Below are 19,268 nucleotides of genomic sequence, written 5' to 3'. Positions count from 1 at the left end.
ATTGACATACTTTAGCGCCTAGAAAGTTATGTTTTATCGACATTTCATCGTTATGTACAATAAAAAATAAAAATAAAAAAAACACAAGCTTCTGATGGGTGAAGTGTTGTCCTACAATTTGATTGAATGTGCGATTCGCGGTAGGATAAACAACGGAAAGAGCAAGTGGCAATTTACTACCAAACTACTTACAAGTTTTTGTATTTTACATAAAACTCCTCTACTTCCTCTTCTCCGGCCTCCATCTGCAATAAAAACACATTAAAAGGTTTGAAGTTTTCACATTATTTTTGCAAGGTGGGCTAATATAATACACTGGAAGACAGAAAACAGCCTTCCCTGCACCATTTTGCTATGATTACCATATCTCAAAAAGACATGAATCATGTTAACCCCTCCTTAACCACGTGCAGCTTCATTCATAACAACCCGACCTCAAGTCTGGCTTTTTACCAGACCCACGGCTTTAAAGTAGACGCCAAGTACACCAATTTCTCAGGCAGCAGCAAATTAGTAAGCGCACTCCAGAATGCCATACGTATTATTTTTGGCTGCCTCATGACAATTTAACATTGAGGGTTTTTACTGTGTTTGAAATGGTAGTTTAAATGGAATTTATACATGTTTATAGTTAAAGAAAATGTAAAAAAAAAAAAAAAACGAACATGTAAAACTAAATCCACAGTCATGGAAGGAATACGGGTTCAAAACCTTTATTTCGGCTCATAAGCCATAAAAAGCACAGGAAGACAAGAAATCACACAAAACACACTGTATAAATACATTAAAACACGAGCTATAAACACACGGATTAAAAAAGCCTTTAAAAATTAGTCTATTACACAGCAAAAACTACTGGGCTAAAATTACATTAGGCCAGTAATAGAAATAGATAAGAGGATAATCAAGTCCTGAAACAGCTATAAAAAAAAAATAAAAAAAAAAAAAAAAAAAGTTGTACATAAATATGCAAAAGGCACTCATATGTCACGTACCGGGACAGCAGCATTGGCATTATTCTCATGGGAGGCACATATCTTAGCCCCATCTCTCCACATGGCCATCAAATTATTTATTTATTTTAAATCGAGTGAGCGCATAAATCAATGGCTTGCTCAAATCGGTTTTCAAAATCCTAAATGCAACTTTGTACACTTAGATACCCCAGCTACGACAAAGCGGGAAGAGAATATCCAACACCACCTCCTGACCTTATAGCTCAGTAGCGGAATAGTAGAAATAAGCGCCTAGATAAAGGGGGCTGTATCTCATCCAAGAAATCTTCTCCAAGGTAGAAATCCTTGGCTGAGAGAAAAGCATCAATCAATGCAACTCTGCTTGCCGGAGAATGTATAAGAGTTTCTATACTGCCATTAGGCTGTTTAGGTCGAATGTGCAATTGCTTTGCCCTGTTGTACGTATGGAGGGCTTTTTACCCTGCCCATCGCTTTCATTCATTTTTGGGCTTGCCTTTCAAAAATCACTTCATGTCTTTGGTAAATTCTTAATGTTTGTCCGGCCTTGAGGCAGTTTTTTGTTGTGCCTTTCAGACTGCCCCCGTTACGTGGATTATTATTGCAGACTGCCCCCTGTCACATGGGCAAACTATTTTTTCTTTTGTCTCTCCCCTTATTGCTGCATGGCAGCCAGGGCGCTCAATGCGCGAACAGGAACCACAGTGAACTCTATCTGCGGTATTGGAGCGCTGGTCACACTGTTCACAGTTACCTAATCAGAGTCATTACTTGTGGCTCTCCCCTTAAAACACTTGAAATTGGTAAATAATTTATGAAAAACAAATCCTCAAAGTGAAAGGGCTCTACCGGCATAGCAGGAGAGCCCATACTACAATAGTCGTTTCACTTGGGAAACTCGCCCCATAATGATTTGCGTAGCATTCCTTTCACAATACATTTTTGCCTGTATCTCAGCCTCTGGTGGTCCTAGGACAATGGGACCACCTACAAAACGTTCAGCGCGACACACTGTCATCTATGGATCCAGACACTAGATTAGGGGAAGCCCCAAAATATTAACTCCTTCCACCATTCAGTGTCTTTTTAAGTTCTCTCATTGCTGGAACATTTGTTTTACAATTTAGAATTGCTTGTGTTTTAAGGGCCTTGTTTGTAATATCGCTAAAGGCCTGTTAACCCTGAAAATGTGTAATGCACTATTCTCTCTAGGGTCTGAATGTATGGTCACACTGCATTGTTTAATGTAATTTTGTTTTTGTGTGATTATGCCATCTGGGGGCTAACTATATAGTTACATGACCATGTTTCTTATAAATGCTATTTTCATTGTGGTGTCCTCTAGAGGCTGTTCTAAGAATTACAATAGTATCAACATACTACAATATTTGAGACAGTATTTTGTTAGCCAGCCAGCAAGCCTTATGGTGGGGTAGTGAAAGTGGTATTCTATTGAAATTAGCATAGAAGTTTTAAATTAGGATGCTAAATGGCAACATTTTCATTTTTTGCTGCAGATAGAGGAAAAAGGTCAATGGAAGTGCTTTAGTTATATTCAGGGCAACTGGAATCATATGGCAGGAAAAGACTTAAGTATGAGGTAGGGTTGACCAATTTATGTGGCAAGAAAAGTCAAGTTATTAATTTACAATGCCAATAGCTCTAACTCAAGCAAACGCGAGACCCTATTGCATTGCAAATGCTTGTTTTATATTGGACTTCTTTAACGACAGCCTCTCTCGAAGTACTGCACAAAGTTGCCAACCCAATCTCCTCCAGAGTGGCTTTCACACACTTGATCCAGGGTATGTTTCGGGAACCCACAAGGCTAAGAATTTCTTGAAGACCTTCACAATATAAATGGTGTTCTGGGGGTAGCCAAGATCCTCCTCCAGTAAAGGATTGGACATTGCCCTGCCCGAAAGAGCTCTCACTCCAAGTACCAGTCTGGTGACAGTAAGGGAGTACTAATAGGGACATTAACCAATAAAGGCATACATCCATTCTCCACTAAATCTAGGGCAGATGCGTCTAGATGCTGCCACAGCTCTGCTCCATACGTGGCCGTTCCCAGGGCTTGATGATGGCACACCTGCAGGAGCGGCTGTACAAGTCGATAGGGGGAGTTTGTGTCATCTTGATTATGCCTCCTACCACTTGCTCTAGTTTTAACCTATGTTGAACAATATGGTTCTGCCGCCCTAAATGTTCAGTTAGAGTAATACCCAGATAGGGGAAGGTATGCGCTCTCTCAAGAGGAATCCCTGCTAGTGTCAGGTTAGCCCTAGACAAGTGTCCCTGGTTCAGTACCAAACGTGGTTTACCTACGTTGATTTCTAGGCTCGCTCTATGCTGAATTTTTCAAAGCAGTCTAGGAGCTTTTGGAAGCCCATAGGGGACAGAGAGAAGAAGGGTGACGTTGGAGAACATGAGGGGCGGGATCCTCAGGTTCACAACTTTTTAGCGTCATTATCACTATTCTAAAAAGTTAGTGAGACCATTAAAAAAAAGTGAAAATAACGTGGTGGCGAGTACTCACCCCTGCATAGCCCCTCTACTTACAGAAAACAAGCCTGTCCATTCACCGGCCTGTCCAAACCTGACCTGCACAAATGTATTATTCAGCCTCACAATAATATCTCGTAGATAGCTAGGTACCACCATTTCTCACAGAACCAGCCATAGGGTAGACCTGGTGTAAGGAAATGCCTCCTTGGCATGGTTGCCCCCTGACTTTTTGCCTTTGCTGATGCTATGTTTACAATTGAAAGTGTGCTGAGGCCTGCTAACCAGGCCCCAGCACCAGTGTTCTTTCCCTAACCTGTACTTTTGTATCCACAATTGGCAGACCCTGGCATCCAGATAAGTCCCTTTTAACTGGTACTTCTAGTACCAAGGGCCCTGATGCCAAGGAAGGTCTCTAAGGGCTGCAGCATGTCTTATGCCACCCTGGAGACCTCTCACTCAGCACAGACACACTGCTTGCCAGCTTGTGTGTGCTAGTGAGGACAAAACGAGTAAGTCGACATGGCACTCCCCTCAGGGTGCCATGCCAGCCTCTCACTGCCTATGCAGTATAGGTAAGACACCCCTCTAGCAGGCCTTACAGCCCTAAGGCAGGGTGCACTATACCATAGGTGAGGGTACCAGTGCATGAGCATGGTACCCCTACAGTGCCTAAACAAAACCTTAGACATTGTAAGTGCAGGGTAGCCATAAGAGTATATGGTCTGGGAGTCTGTCAAACACGAACTCCACAGCACCATAATGGCTACACTGAAAACTGGGAAGTTTGGTATCAAACTTCTCAGCACAATAAATGCACACTGATGCCAGTGTACATTTTATTGCAAAATACACCCCAGAGGGCACCTTAGAGGTGCCCCCTGAAACTTAACCGACTGTCTGTGTAGGCTGACTAGTTCCAGCAGCCTGCCACACTAGAGACATGTTGCTGGCCCCATGGGGAGAGTGCCTTTGTCACTCTGAGGCCAGTAACAAAGCCTGCACTGGGTGGAGATGCTAACACCTCCCCCAGGCAGGAGCTGTGACACCTGGCGGTGAGCCTCAAAGGCTCACCCCTTTGTCACAGCCCAGCAGGGCACTCCAGCTTAGTGGAGTTGCCCGCCCCCTCCGGCCACGGCCCCCACTTTTGGCGGCAAGGCTGGAGGGAACAAAGAAAGCAACAAGGAGGAGTCACTGGCCAGTCAGGACAGCCCCTAAGGTGTCCTGAGCTGAGGTGACTCTGACTTTTAGAAATCCTCCATCTTGCAGATGGAGGATTCCCCCAATAGGGTTAGGATTGTGACCCCCTCCCCTTGGGAGGAGGCACAAAGAGGGTGTACCCACCCTCAGGGCTAGTAGCCATTGGCTACTAACCCCCCAGACCTAAACACGCCCTTAAATTTAGTATTTAAGGGCTACCCTGAACCCTAGAAAATTAGATTCCTGCAACAACAAGAAGAAGGACTGCCTAGCTGAAACCCCTGCAGAGGAAGACCAGAAGACAACAACTGCCTTGGCTCCAGAAACTCACCGGCCTGTCTCCTGCCTTCCAAGGAACTCTGCTCCAGCGACGCCTTCCAAAGGGACCAGCGACCTCTGAATCCTCTGAGGACTGCCCTGCTTCGACGACGACAAGAAACTCCCGAGGACAGCGGACCTGCTCCAAAAAGACTGCAACTTTATCCAAAGGAGCAGCTTTAAAGAACCCTGCAATCTCCCCGCAAGAAGCGTGAGACTTGCAACACTGCACCCGGCGACCCCGACTCGGCTGGTGGAGAACCAACACCTCAGGGAGGACCCCCGGACTACTCTACGACTGAGTACCAAAACCTGTCCCCCCTGAGCCCCCACAGCGCCGCCTGCAGAGGGAATCCCGAGGCTACCCCTGACCGCGACTCTCTGAAACCTAAGTCCCGACGCCTGGAAAAGACCCTGCACCCGCAGCCCCCAGGACCTGAAGGACCGGACTTTCACTGCAGAAGTGACCCCCAGGAGTCCCTCTCCCTTGTCCAAGTGGAGGTTTCCCCGAGGAAGTCCCCCTTGCCTGCCTGCAGCGCTAAAGAGATCCCTTGATCTCTCATTGACTAACATTGCGAACCCGACGCTTGTTTCTACACTGCACCCGGCCACCCCCGCGCTGCTGAGGGTGAAATTTCTGTGTGGGCTTGTGTCCCCCCCGGTGCCCTACAAAACCCCCCTGGTCTGCCCTCCGAAGACGCGGGTACTTACCTGCAAGCAGACCGGAACCGGGGCACCCCCTTCTCTCCATTCTAGCCTATGCGTTTTGGGCACCACTTTGAACTCTGCACCTGACCGGCCCTGAGCTGCTGGTGTGATAACTTTGGGGTTGCTCTGAACCCCCAACGGTGGGCTACCTTGGACCAAGAACTGAACCCTGTAAGTGTCTTACTTACCTGGTAAAACTAACAAAAACTTACCTCCCCAGGAACTGTGAAAATTGCACTGTGTCCACTTTTAAAGTAGCTATTTGTGAATAACTTGAAAAGTATACATGCAATTGAAATGATTCAAAGTTCCTAATGTACTTACCTGCAATACCTTTCAAACAAAATATTACATGTTAAATTTGAACCTGTGGTTCTTAAAATAAACTAAGAAAAGATATTTTTCTATAACAAAACCTATTGGCTGGATTTGTCTCCGAGTGTGTGTACCTCATTTATTGTCTATGTGTATGTACAACAAATGCTTAACACTACTCCTTGGATAAGCCTACTGCTCGACCACACTACCACAAAATAGAGCATTAGTATTATCTCTTTTTACCACTATTTTACCTCTAAGGGGAACCCTTGGACTCTGTGCATGCTATTCCTTACTTTGAAATAGCACATACAGAGCCAACTTCCTACATTGGTGGATCAGCGGTGGGGTACAAGACTTTGCATTTGCTGGACTACTCAGCCAATACCTGATCACACGACAAATTCCAAAATTGTCATTAGAAATTGATTTTTGCAATTTGAAAAGTTTTCTAAATTCTTAAAAGACCTGCTAGGGCCTTGTGTTAGATCCTGTTTAGCATTTCTTTTAGAGTTTAAAAGTTTGTAAAAGTTTGAATTAGATTCTAGAACCAGTTGTAGATTCTTAAAAAGTATTCCAACTTTTAGAAGCAAAATGTCTAGCACAGATGTGACTGTGGTGGAACTCGACACCACACCTTACCTCCATCTTAAGATGAGGGAGCTAAGGTCACTCTGTAAAATAAAGAAAATAACAATGGGCCCCAAACCTACCAAAATACAGCTCCAGGAGCTTTTGGCAGAGTTTGAAAAGGCCAACCCCTCTGAGGGTGGCAACTCAGAGGAAGAGGATAGTGACTTGGAGGAAAATTCCTCCCTACCAGTCCTATCTAGGGAGAACAGGGTCTCTCAAACCCTGACTCCAAAAATAATAGTCAGAGATGCTGGTTCCCTCACAGGAGAGACCAACACCTCTGAAATCACTGAGGATAACTCCAGTGAAGAGGACATCCAGTTAGCCAGGATGGCCAAAAGATTGGCTTTGGAAAGACAGATCCTAGCCATAGAGAGGGAAAGACAAGAGATGGGCCTAGGACCCATCAATGGTGGCAGCAACATAAATAGGGTCAGAGATTCTCCTGACATGTTGAAAATCCCTAAAGGGATTGTAACTAAAAATGAAGATGGTGATGACATCACCAAATGGTTCACAGCTTTTGAGAGGGCTTGTGTAACCAGAAAAGTGAACAAATCTCACTGGGGTGCTCTCCTTTGGGAAATGTTCACAGGAAAGTGTAGGGATAGACTCCTCACACTCTCTGGACAAGATGCAGAATCTTATGACCTCATGAAGGGTACCCTGATTGAGGGCTTTGGATTCTCCACTGAGGAGTATAGGATTAGATTCAGGGGGGCTCAAAAATCCTCGAGCCAGACCTAGGTTGACTTTGTAGACTACTCAGTAAAAACACTAGATGGTTGGATTCAAGGCAGTGGTGTAAGTAATTATGATGGGCTGTACAATTTATTTGTGAAAGAACACCTGTTAAGTAATTGTTTCAAAGATAAACTGCATCAGCATCTGGTAGACCTAGGACCAATTTCTCCCCAAGAATTGGGAAAGAAGGCGGACCATTGGGTCAAGACTAGGGTGTCCAAAACTTCCACAGGGGGTGACCAAAAGAAAGGGGTCACAAAACCTCCCCAGGGGAAAGGTGGTGAGACAGCCAAAAATAAAAATAGTCAAGAGTCTTCTAAAGGCCCCCAAAAACCTGCACAGGAGGGTGGGCCCAGAGCCTCTTCACAAAACAATCCTGGGTACAAGGGTAAAAACTTTGATCCCAAAAAGGCCTGGTGTCGAAACTGTAGTCAGTCTGGACACCAAACTGGAGACGAGGCCTGTCCCAAGAAAGGTTCCACTCCAAACACCAATCCAGGTAACACTGGAATGGCTAGTCTCCAAGTGGGATCAACAGTGTGCCCAGAGCAAATCAGGGTCCACACTGAAGCTACTCTAGTCTCTGAGGGTGGGGTGGATTTAGCCACACTAGCTGCCTGGCCCCCTAACATGCAAAAATACAGGCAGCAGCTCTTTATTAATGGGACAAGTGTAGAGGGCCTGAGGGATACAGGTGCCAGTGTCACCATGGTGACAGAGAAACTGGTTTCCCCTGGCCAATACCTGACTGGAAAAACTTATACAGTCACCAATGCTGACAATCAAACTAAAGCACATCCCATGGCAATGGTAACTTTAGAATGGGGAGGGGTCAATGGCCTGAAACAGGTGGTGGTCTCCTCAAACATCCCAGTAGACTGTCTGCTTGGAAATGACCTGGAGTCCTCAGCATGGGCTGAGGTAGAACTAAAAACCCATGCAGCCATGCTGGGTATCCCTGAACTGGTGTGTGTAAAAACAAGAGCACAATGCAAGGCACAGGGTGAAAAAGTAGAGCTGGAGTCTGGAAAAATGGCCCAGCCTACCAAGAGAAAAGGAAAGTCAGTTGGGAAACCAACTGCAACACAGTCAGAAAAAGAGAACCTCTCTTCTCAGGAAGAAGTTCTGACCTCTGAGGGAACTGAGCCTTTGGAGCTTGAACCTTATCAGGTTGAGCTCTTAGGCCCAGGGGGACCCTCAAGGGAGGAGCTGTGTAAGGGACAAGAAACCTGTCCCTCTCTTGAAGGCCTTAGGCAGCAAGCTGCTGAAGAGTCCAAGGGCAAGAAAAATGGAACACATAGGGTCTATTGGGAAGATGGACTCCTGTACACTGAGGCCAGAGACCCCAAACCTGGTGCCACTAGGAGAGTGGTAGTGCCTCAGTCGTTCAGAGAGTTTATTCTGACCTTGGCCCATGATATTCCCCTTGCTGGGCATTTGGGACAAACCAAGACGTGGGAGAGGTTAGTCAACCACTTCTACTGGCCCAATATGTCCCAGAAGGTTAAGGAGTTTTGCCTCTCCTGCCCCACCTGTCAATCCAGTGGTAAGACAGGTGGGCACCCAAAGGCCCCCCTCATTCCACTTCCAGTGGTGGGGGTCCCCTTTGAAAGAGTGGGTGTGGACATAGTTGGTCCACTGGAACCTCCCACAGCCTCAGGAAATATGTATATCCTAGTAGTAGTGGATCATGCTACTAGGTATCCTGAAGCTATTCCCCTTAGGTCGACTACTGCCCCTGCAGTAGCCAAGGCCCTCATTGGTATCTTTACCAGAGTGGGTTTCCCTAAGGAGGTGGTGTCTGACAGAGGTACCAACTTCATGTCAGCATACCTAAAACACATGTGGAATGAGTGTGGAGTGACTTACAAATTCACTACACCATACCATCCACAAACTAATGGCTTAGTTGAGAGATTCAACAAGACATTAAAAGGCATGATCATGGGGCTCCCAGAAAAACTCAAAAGGAGATGGGATGTCCTCTTGCCATGTCTGCTTTTTGCTTACAGAGGTGCCACAGAAGGGAGTAGGATTCTCACCCTTTGAACTTCTGTTTGGTCACCCTGTAAGGGGACCACTTGCTCTTGTTAAAGAAGGCTGGGAGAGACCTCTTCATGAGCCTAAACAAGACATAGTGGACTATGTACTTGGCCTTCGCTCTAGAATGGCAGAGTACATGGAAAAGGCAACCAAAAACCTTGAGGCCAGCCAACAGCTCCAGAAGTTTTGGTATGACCAAAAGGCTGCACTGGTTGAGTTCCAACCAGGGCAGAAAGTCTGGGTTCTGGAGCCTGTGGCTCCCAGGGCACTCCAGGACAAATGGAGTGGCCCTTACCCAGTGCTAGAAAGGAAGAGTCAGGTCACCTACCTGGTGGACCTGGGCACAAGCAGGAGCCCCAAGAGGGTGATCCATGTGAACCGCCTTAAGCTCTTCCATGACAGGGCTGATGTGAATCTGTTGATGGTAACAGATGAGGATCAGGAGGCAGAGAGTGAACCTCTCCCTGATCTTCTGTCATCAGACCCAAAAGATGGCTCAGTAGATGGAGTGATCTACTCAGACACCCTCTCTGGCCAACAGCAAGCTGATTGTAGGAGAGTCCTACAACAGTTTCCTGAACTCTTCTCCTTAACCCCTGGTCAGACACACCTGTGTACCCATGATGTGGACACAGGAGACAGCATGCCTGTCAAAAACAAAATCTTTAGACAGTCTGACCATGTTAAGGAAAGCATCAAGGTGGAAGTCCACAAGATGCTGGAATTGGGAGTAATTGAGCGCTCTTGACAGCCCCTGGGCTAGCCCAGTGGTCTTAGTCCCCAAACCTCACACCAAAGATGGAAAGAAAGAGATGAGGTTTTGTGTGGACTACAGAGGGCTCAATTCTGTCACCAAGACAGATGCTCATCCAATTCCTAGAGCTGATGAGCTCATAGATAAATTAGGTGCTGCCAAATTCTTAAGTACCTTTGACTTGACAGCAGGGTACTGGCAAATAAAAATGGCACCTGGAGCAAAAGAGAAAACAGCATTCTCCACACCTGATGGGCATTATCAGTTTACTGTTATGCCCTTTGGTTTAAAGAATGCCCCTGCCACCTTCCAAAGGTTGGTGAATCAAGTCCTTGCTGGCTTGGAGTCCTTTAGCACAGCTTATCTTGATGATATTGCTGTCTTTAGCTCCACCTGGCAGGATCACCTGGTCCACCTGAAGAAGGTTTTGAAGGCTCTGCAATCTGCAGGCCTCTCTATCAAGGCATCCAAATGCCAGATAGGGCAGGGAACTGTGGTTTACTTGGGACACCTTGTAGGTGGAGGCCAAGTTCAGCCACTCCAACCCAAGATCCAGACTATTCTGGACTGGGTAGCTCCAAAAACCCAGACTCAAGTCAGGGCATTCCTTGGCTTGACTGGGTATTACAGGAGGTTTGTGAAGGGATATGGATCCATTGTGACAGCCCTCACTGAACTCACCTCCAAGAAAATGCCCAAGAAAGTGAACTGGACTGTGGAATGCCAACAGGCCTTTGACACCCTGAAACAAGCAATGTGCTCAGCACCAGTTCTAAAAGCTCCAGATTATTCTAAGCAGTTCATTGTGCAGACAGATGCCTCTGAACATGGGATAGGGGCAGTTTTGTCCCAAACAAATGATGATGGCCTTGACCAGCCTGTTGCTTTCATTAGCAGGAGGTTACTCCCCAGGGAGCAGCGTTGGAGTGCCATTGAGAGGGAGGCCTTTGCTGTGGTTTGGTCCCTGAAGAAGCTGAGACCATACCTCTTTGGGACTCACTTCCTAGTTCAAACTGACCACAGACCTCTCAAATGGCTGATGCAAATGAAAGGTGAAAATCCTAAACTGTTGAGGTGGTCCATCTCCCTACAGGGAATGGACTTTATAGTGGAACACAGACCTGGGACTGCCCATGCCAATGCAGATGGCCTTTCCAGGTTCTTCCACTTAGAAAATGAAGACTCCCTTGGGAAAGGTTAGTCTCATCCTCTTTCGTTTGGGGGGGGGGGGGGGGGGGTTGTGTAAGGAAATGCCTCCTTGGCATGGTTGCCCCCTGACTTTTTGCCTTTGCTGATGCTATGTTTACAATTGAAAGTGTGCTGAGGCCTGCTAACCAGGCCCCAGCACCAGTGTTCTTTCCCTAACCTGTACTTTTGTATCCACAATTGGCAGACCCTGGCATCCAGATAAGTCCCTTGTAACTGGTACTTCTAGTACCAAGGGCCCTGATGCCAAGGAAGGTCTCTAAGGGCTGCAGCATGTCTTATGCCACCCTGGAGACCTCTCACTCAGCACAGACACACTGCTTGCCAGCTTGTGTGTGCTAGTGAGGACAAAACGAGTAAGTCGACATGGCACTCCCCTCAGGGTGCCATGCCAGCCTCTCACTGCCTATGCAGTATAGGTAAGACACCCCTCTAGCAGGCCTTACAGCCCTAAGGCAGGGTGCACTATACCATAGGTGAGGGTACCAGTGCATGAGCATGGTACCCCTACAGTGTCTAAACAAAACCTTAGACATTGTAAGTGCAGGGTAGCCATAAGAGTATATGGTCTGGGAGTCTGTCAAACACGAACTCCACAGCACCATAATGGCTACACTGAAAACTGGGAAGTTTGGTATCAAACTTCTCAGCACAATAAATGCACACTGATGCCAGTGTACATTTTATTGCAAAATACACCCCAGAGGGCACCTTAGAGGTGCCCCCTGAAACTTAACCGACTGTCTGTGTAGGCTGACTAGTTCCAGCAGCCTGCCACACTAGAGACATGTTGCTGGCCCCATGGGGAGAGTGCCTTTGTCACTCTGAGGCCAGTAACAAAGCCTGCACTGGGTGGAGATGCTAACACCTCCCCCAGGCAGGAGCTGTGACACCTGGCGGTGAGCCTCAAAGGCTCACCCCTTTGTCACAGCCCAGCAGGGCACTCCAGCTTAGTGGAGTTGCCCGCCCCCTCCGGCCACGGCCCCCACTTTTGGCAGCAAGGCTGGAGGGAACAAAGAAAGCAACAAGGAGGAGTCACTGGCCAGTCAGGACAGCCCCTAAGGTGTCCTGAGCTGAGGTGACTCTAACTTTTAGAAATCCTCCATCTTGCAGATGGAGGATTCCCCCAATAGGGTTAGGATTGTGACCCCCTCCCCTTGGGAGGAGGCACAAAGAGGGTGTACCCACCCTCAGGGCTAGTAGCCATTGGCTACTAACCCCCCAGACCTAAACACGCCCTTAAATTTAGTATTTAAGGGCTACCCTGAACCCTAGAAAATTAGATTCCTGCAACAACAACAAGAAGGACTGCCTAGCTGAAACCCCTGCAGAGGAAGACCAGAAGACAACAACTGCCTTGGCTCCAGAAACTCACCGGCCTGTCTCCTGCCTTCCAAGGAACTCTGCTCCAGCGACGCCTTCCAAAGGGACCAGCGACCTCTGAATCCTCTGAGGACTGCCCTGCTTCGACGACGACAAGAAACTCCCGAGGACAGCGGACCTGCTCCAAAAAGACTGCAACTTTATCCAAAGGAGCAGCTTTAAAGAACCCTGCAATCTCCCCGCAAGAAGCGTGAGACTTGCAACACTGCACCCGGCGACCCCGACTCGGCTGGTGGAGAACCAACACCTCAGGGAGGACCCCCGGACTACTCTACGACTGTGAGTACCAAAACCTGTCCCCCCTGTGCCCCCACAGCGCCGCCTGCAGAGGGAATCCCGAGGCTACCCCTGACCGCGACTCTCTGAAACCTAAGTCCCGACGCCTGGAAAAGACCCTGCACCCGCAGCCCCCAGGACCTGAAGGACCGGACTTTCACTGCAGAAGTGACCCCCAGAAGTCCCTCTCCCTTGTCCAAGTGGAGGTTTCCCCGAGGAAGCCCCCCTTGCCTGCCTGCAGCGCTAAAGAGATCCCTTGATCTCTCATTGACTAACATTGCGAACCCGACGCTTGTTTCTACACTGCACCCGGCCGCCCCCGCGCTGCTGAGGGTGAAATTTCTGTGTGGGCTTGTGTCCCCCCCGGTGCCCTACAAAACCCCCCTGGTCTGCCCTCCGAAGACGCGGGTACTTACCTGCAAGCAGACCGGAACCGGGGCACCCCCTTCTCTCCATTCTAGCCTATGCGTTTTGGGCACCACTTTGAACTCTGCACCTGACCGGCCCTGAGCTGCTGGTGTGATAACTTTGGGGTTGCTCTGAACCCCCAACGGTGGGCTACCTTGGACCAAGAACTGAACCCTGTAAGTGTCTTACTTACCTGGTAAAACTAACAAAAACTTACCTCCCCCAGGAACTGTGAAAATTGCACTAAGTGTCCACTTTTAAAGTAGCTATTTGTGAATAACTTGAAAAGTATACATGCAATTGAAATGATTCAAAGTTCCTAATGTACTTACCTGCAATACCTTTCAAACAAGATATTACATGTTAAATTTGAACCTGTGGTTCTTAAAATAAACTAAGAAAATATATTTTTCTATAACAAAACCTATTGGCTGGATTTGTCTCTGAGTGTGTGTACCTCATTTATTGTCTATGTGTATGTACAACAAATGCTTAACACTACTCCTTGGATAAGCCTACTGCTCGACCACACTACCACAAAATAGAGCATTAGTATTATCTCTTTTTACCACTATTTTACCTCTAAGGGGAACCCTTGGACTCTGTGCATGCTATTCCTTACTTTGAAATAGCACATACAGAGCCAACTTCCTACACCTGGGTACTAAATTGAAAGTGGAATGGTGGTCCACAAACATACAGGCAACTGTCCCCCAGGGTGACCACTTTTCAATACAACATCTGGAGCCGGAAAACCTGATCAATCGTGTACTTGTGGCTTCCCGAAAGTCCACCTACAACGCGGACAGAGTGGCCTTTTCCACCAGCCATTTCTGCAGTCTACCAAGTATAACTCTGTAAAAAAGCTTTTCTGAGCTTTCAAGAAGACTAATAGATCTAGATTTGTCTGTTTTTTCATGGGAACCCTTTTTATGAACAGGAATGATTTCTGTCCCAGCCCATGTCGGGGGCAGTGGTGCCCCTTTCAGTAGGGCAGTAAACAGGTTTGAAAAAATGTAACTCCAATTATCAATTTAATTCTTAAATAAGTCCCCAGCGCTTTATTAGAGACAATGCCCTTACTGGCTAAAAATAATCTCCTTGGCTGACATTTCATAACCAGAAAAGTCTGGCCCAGGAACAAAGATGTCAATCTGGATGTCCTCTATACATGCTCCAACCTCCCTTGTAATCAATGATTGTCCCAGACCTCTGTCTGTCCGTATCACTAGTAGCAACAGTCAATACTTTCTGTTGCACATGTACATTTGAAAAATGGGCTACCCGACCACTGGCTGGAATATTAGTTATAATTGAGCGAAGCCTTTTCCTGCCTCCAAAAGATACCAAATTCCAAAAGGCATGATGGTCTTTCTGCTTGGTGGCTACTAACAGGCTCTCCCACCTTTAACTCTGCCAGTCGTTTTTGGCTATGTAAAGAACCAGCTTGTATTAATGCTCTATCTTTAAATTTTATACTGCAACCAGTCTGGTCTTGGCTTTGCTACAAGGTTTGTTATACTAGGTCGTTGTACACTTACTTTTAACCTTTTGCCCAGCCTCAACCCAGAAAAGGATTCTAATTTTTTCAAACATAGCGTTATGGATCTCTGTAATTTGCCTCAACTGTCCATCAAGATCCCCTGCCATGGAAGACACCATCCCCTCCATACTATCAAACACCAAACCACAGATCGGGCTAATAGTCTCGAGTGAGTTTGCCATAATGCTCCATTTAATTCAATGTCTAGCTGGTCACTCAAACTTCTAAATGGCCTTCAATACTTGAGCTAAACTTAAGTGCCAGAGCACTGTAAAATCACTATCCTGTCGTATGACTGTAGAGCCATAACAATGTCCAGCAAAACAATCAATGAGGCTAGTGACAATAATGTGTTTAAAAGTATATAATCCCGCCTTATCAGACCTGGTTCTGCTGTTACAGGCTTGAAGGCCTTGATTTAAAATAAGTGCATCAATCTGAACTGCGGTAGGTGTCCATTTCATTATTTTGGGAGGAGGGTTGAGGGGGGGAGGGAAACCTAAAGGGCTGAGACTCGCCATAGGACGTCCTCATCTGTCATTAAAGACAAACTCTAAATGTAACGGTTGAAAATAGCAGTTAAAATCTCCCCCCACTGTTTTCCTAGCTTTAGTAGGCAGTGAGGCTAAGTGTACATTTAGATGTTCAAGAACCACTGGCTCCTTACTACACATAGACTTGCAATAAACATTGTAAAAATAATATATTTTGCCCTGGGGATCTATTAAACAAAAAACACAATGTCTGGAGAATCCTCCATCTGTACCTCTCTTAACTCATCTACACTGTTGTTCTTATCCAAGTGTTAAGACCCCCGAGGGCCTTCCCCTCCCTGGTGTTACGGCTTACTTTGAGAAGTTAACATAGCCTGCTAAATGGACAGGTTGTAGGACCATGTTTCTTGAAATAAACCAAGGACAAACTTGTCAATGAACTCACACCACTCTGGGCAGACTTGTTCGGAAGCCAGGCCTGCAACATTCGATTAAATAAGCTTAGTCCAGCATTCCAAAAATACACCACTAGCCCTACCCACTGCACCGATCAATTGATTTTTCATGGGGGTGAGATCCTCACAGTACCTACATTGTAAGTTGTAGTGTCATTAACATTTAAGCCCCCCTTAATTGTTGTTCCATCTTGGCTTATGTTAAAACCCACACTAAATACAAGGTGGCTTAAGGCCCCTGTGAAATATGTTGTGAGGTATTCATTCCCTCTACTATGACACTGTTCACATTTGCTGGCTCACCCATAGGGGTCCCACTCTCACTCTTGCAATGTTGCCACCATCTCCCCGCTTAACAATATAGGGAGCAGAGGTCCTACTGGATCCACTCAACACTGGAAAAAGCACAGCCACTCGCTTCGATCCCCACATCCTTGGAGCCTAGACGTTTGCACTGCCCTTCATCTCACAGTCAATCAACCAATGCCTGACTATCAGAACGATTATATGTTGGTATTAAAAAGTGGTCATTATACCTCCCCTGGTTGGGGCGGAACACATGATACGCACAGGCTCTATGTGCTACCTTTGTGTGTGACAATAAGAATTAGTATTCTGGCCAGCATAGGAGCGATTAAGGTAGTCTAGAGGAAAAGGTACCTATAGAGGTCCCTACTGATAGCCAATTAGTGCTGCCAAATAGAAGATGTTGGGCCAAAGAAGGAGATCTAAAATTAATGATGGCAGTCACCTTCTCTGGTCCACCCTCCCTGGGCCAATCCATGACGCTCTTCTTACATACAGCAAGTTGTTAGATTGTGCAAGGGGGAAACCTCTAAACCACACTAATCACCCCAGAATTTTATTACAAAGGGCGTCATATGATTCACTCTGGCCTTCTCTCAGATGTGGTACTCCGGTTAGTACTACTACATAAGGACACAAAGCCAGAGGAAGATTTATAACCAGCAAACTAAGGCTCCCCCTGGGATTAGGGTGGGGGAGCAGATGGACCATTATCAGTGGCATGATCATTCTTGTTACAAACTAGACTGCTTGAGTTAGATACGTCCTAAACAAGCTCTCCCTCCCTATCCTTGAGTAGAAGACTTGGGCAGTATTCTATTCTCTGGGCACACAGAGTTAAGGGGCATCCTATAAAATAGAAATATATTAAAATGCCTTACATTTAAGTCTTATTCCAAGAGTCAAGCTACTATCTACCATGCATAGATTGACCAAGACATTAGCAACACGTGCAAGGGTTAAGAAAAGCTAATCTTATACATTTCAGCAAGGTTTAAACGTTGATTAAGTGGATAACTTAGCTCACCAGCGTGTTTGGACTAACGAGGCTGGTAAATCACGAAATGTAAAATTTACACATTTTCCATTAAGAAGCTCACAACTACTATGACAGAAAAATATTAGTTTTCTATAACTAATTGCTAAAATGTTACACATAAAACAGTCTAAGTGACTAATCATGTGCTTTTAGGGTCAGCACAATTCTAACTTTGCATTAGGATAGTATTATGCCATCGAATTTACAATGCATTGACAATCAAAACAATTGAAACATCAGTACGAAAAGGCGAGTAGACTAACATGCACAATAAATTATCATTTTTTTTCGGCCCTGGGCCAGGGTCAAACAAGTCAGAGTTTGAAGTAGATTGTGTATGGACATATGATAAAGGTTTTTAAAGTATGTGGTGATGAGGGTATAAATATGATTTGAGTGTACATATGGAGGGCAGTTAGATGATATATGGAGTGCTTTGTTTTTTACATTACATGTTTATGTGCATCTTTAGAATAGTAAGAATGTGAAAATATGGATATTGAATGTATATTTAAAAGGATTAGACTGGATTCATGTAGGTCATATTTGCACCGATTGAATAAATAATTAGTAGCTATTGAAATCATAATAAAAAGTTGTTATTATCCAACTTACTCTAATTTTGCTATATATTTCTTACTAATGTAGACCTGAAATGATCACCAACACATGGTTTAGGGTAGCCTAGGGTGATGTAATTTTTGTATGCTGGCTGTTTGACCCTGGCCCAGGACCCTTATTTCCAAACAGAGAATCCCTTGTTCAGAGTTATCATTTTTTTTTGGTTTAGAAAATTCTAAAATAAGCATAAGAAAATTGAGAAGGGGCAACATGCCAGTAATTTGTCACAAAACACGTGTCTCAAGTTCATTGTGTATGAATAGAAGGTACTATAACGAAAATAAAATCAAGGACATCAGAATTAAACTGACACAACGTATGAAAAATGCTACAAGAACGTCCCGGGACGCTGGATAAGACTTGGAAGGTTGGTGGATTAGGTGTAAGATCTTCACCTACCAAGCAGAGCATCAAAAAACCATTTTCATAAAATAAACTGCTATAGAAAACAAGTATTTGTCTAGAAAATACAAGCTTACCACCCTGGCATCAATTCTTGTGTACAACTTGTGTACAAGTGTAGTTCTCTGCGAGAAACATTACTAAACGCTTTCTTGGGACATGAGAAGGTGTCAAACTTCTGTCCCTTTATTTCCCTGGCGACTCCGTGAAATACAATTTGACTGGCAGGTCTTTCACCTTGTGGAACGACGCTGCCACTCATATGGATGAGTAACTACCTTCTCATTTAAAAACAAATTCGAATCACAAATATCACACAGTGATTGGCCTGTACTCATCAGGCAACTCCCCGATGCTAACCTGATCTTTCAACAGCAGCCAGGCTGAAGGAGTGCAGGCAAACAGGAAAAGTTAGGCTACTGTTTATCTCAAAGAATGGTGAATGAAGCAGCACCCCATCACCTTCGACATGACACTAATAAGGACGTTATTATCCCAGCTCCTATAAGTATACTGACCGTCCCCCCATAATTTGCTACTGCAGTAGAACTACCCCAGATCTGAAATTCTACATTAGGACATTTTAAAGGAGCAGTTCACAGTTACATTCACAACAGTTACTTAAAGCAAACGAATTCCAAAATATTTTGGGGGAGGGGCGGATCCGAGTTGAGAATTATACGTTTATAAAGTGTATAAATGGTAAGCAAAAACCTTTTTATATGGTCTGCAGAAGGCCAAAGGGAATTTGAGAGGAAAATGAGCCACAGAGGAAGACACCAGAAACTTATCAAGACACTGTAGAAATATTATTAATAATGAATGCGGGCTATCTAAAGGGGTGTGCACAATGAGAACATGGGTTTTAGAGCTAGGCTCCACTGCTAAGCTACTAGCAGTGCCAAGACGCTCTTCTTTGAGTCAATGTGTTCTTTAGA

The 19,268-nt window shown here is 45.5% G+C and overlaps 1 protein-coding gene across 4 annotated transcripts in view; it reads right to left on the bottom strand.

Annotated features, from left to right (window-relative positions):
* Positions 1–19,268, bottom strand: part of CHD7 (chromodomain helicase DNA binding protein 7) — a 552,230-nt gene that overhangs the window by 148,051 nt on the left and 384,911 nt on the right. For all 4 annotated transcript variants that reach the window (XM_069220233.1, XM_069220235.1, XM_069220234.1 and 1 more), the window contains one exon: positions 193–245. In XM_069220233.1, the coding sequence (XP_069076334.1) occupies positions 193–245 (53 nt within the window). The remainder of the gene's footprint in view (positions 1–192; positions 246–19,268) is intronic.

The sequence above is a fragment of the Pleurodeles waltl genome, chromosome 2_2 (assembly GCF_031143425.1).
Source record: "Pleurodeles waltl isolate 20211129_DDA chromosome 2_2, aPleWal1.hap1.20221129, whole genome shotgun sequence".
NCBI classification, from domain to species: Eukaryota; Metazoa; Chordata; class Amphibia; order Caudata; family Salamandridae; genus Pleurodeles; species Pleurodeles waltl.
This window is presented reverse-complemented; position numbering and strand designations above follow the sequence as displayed.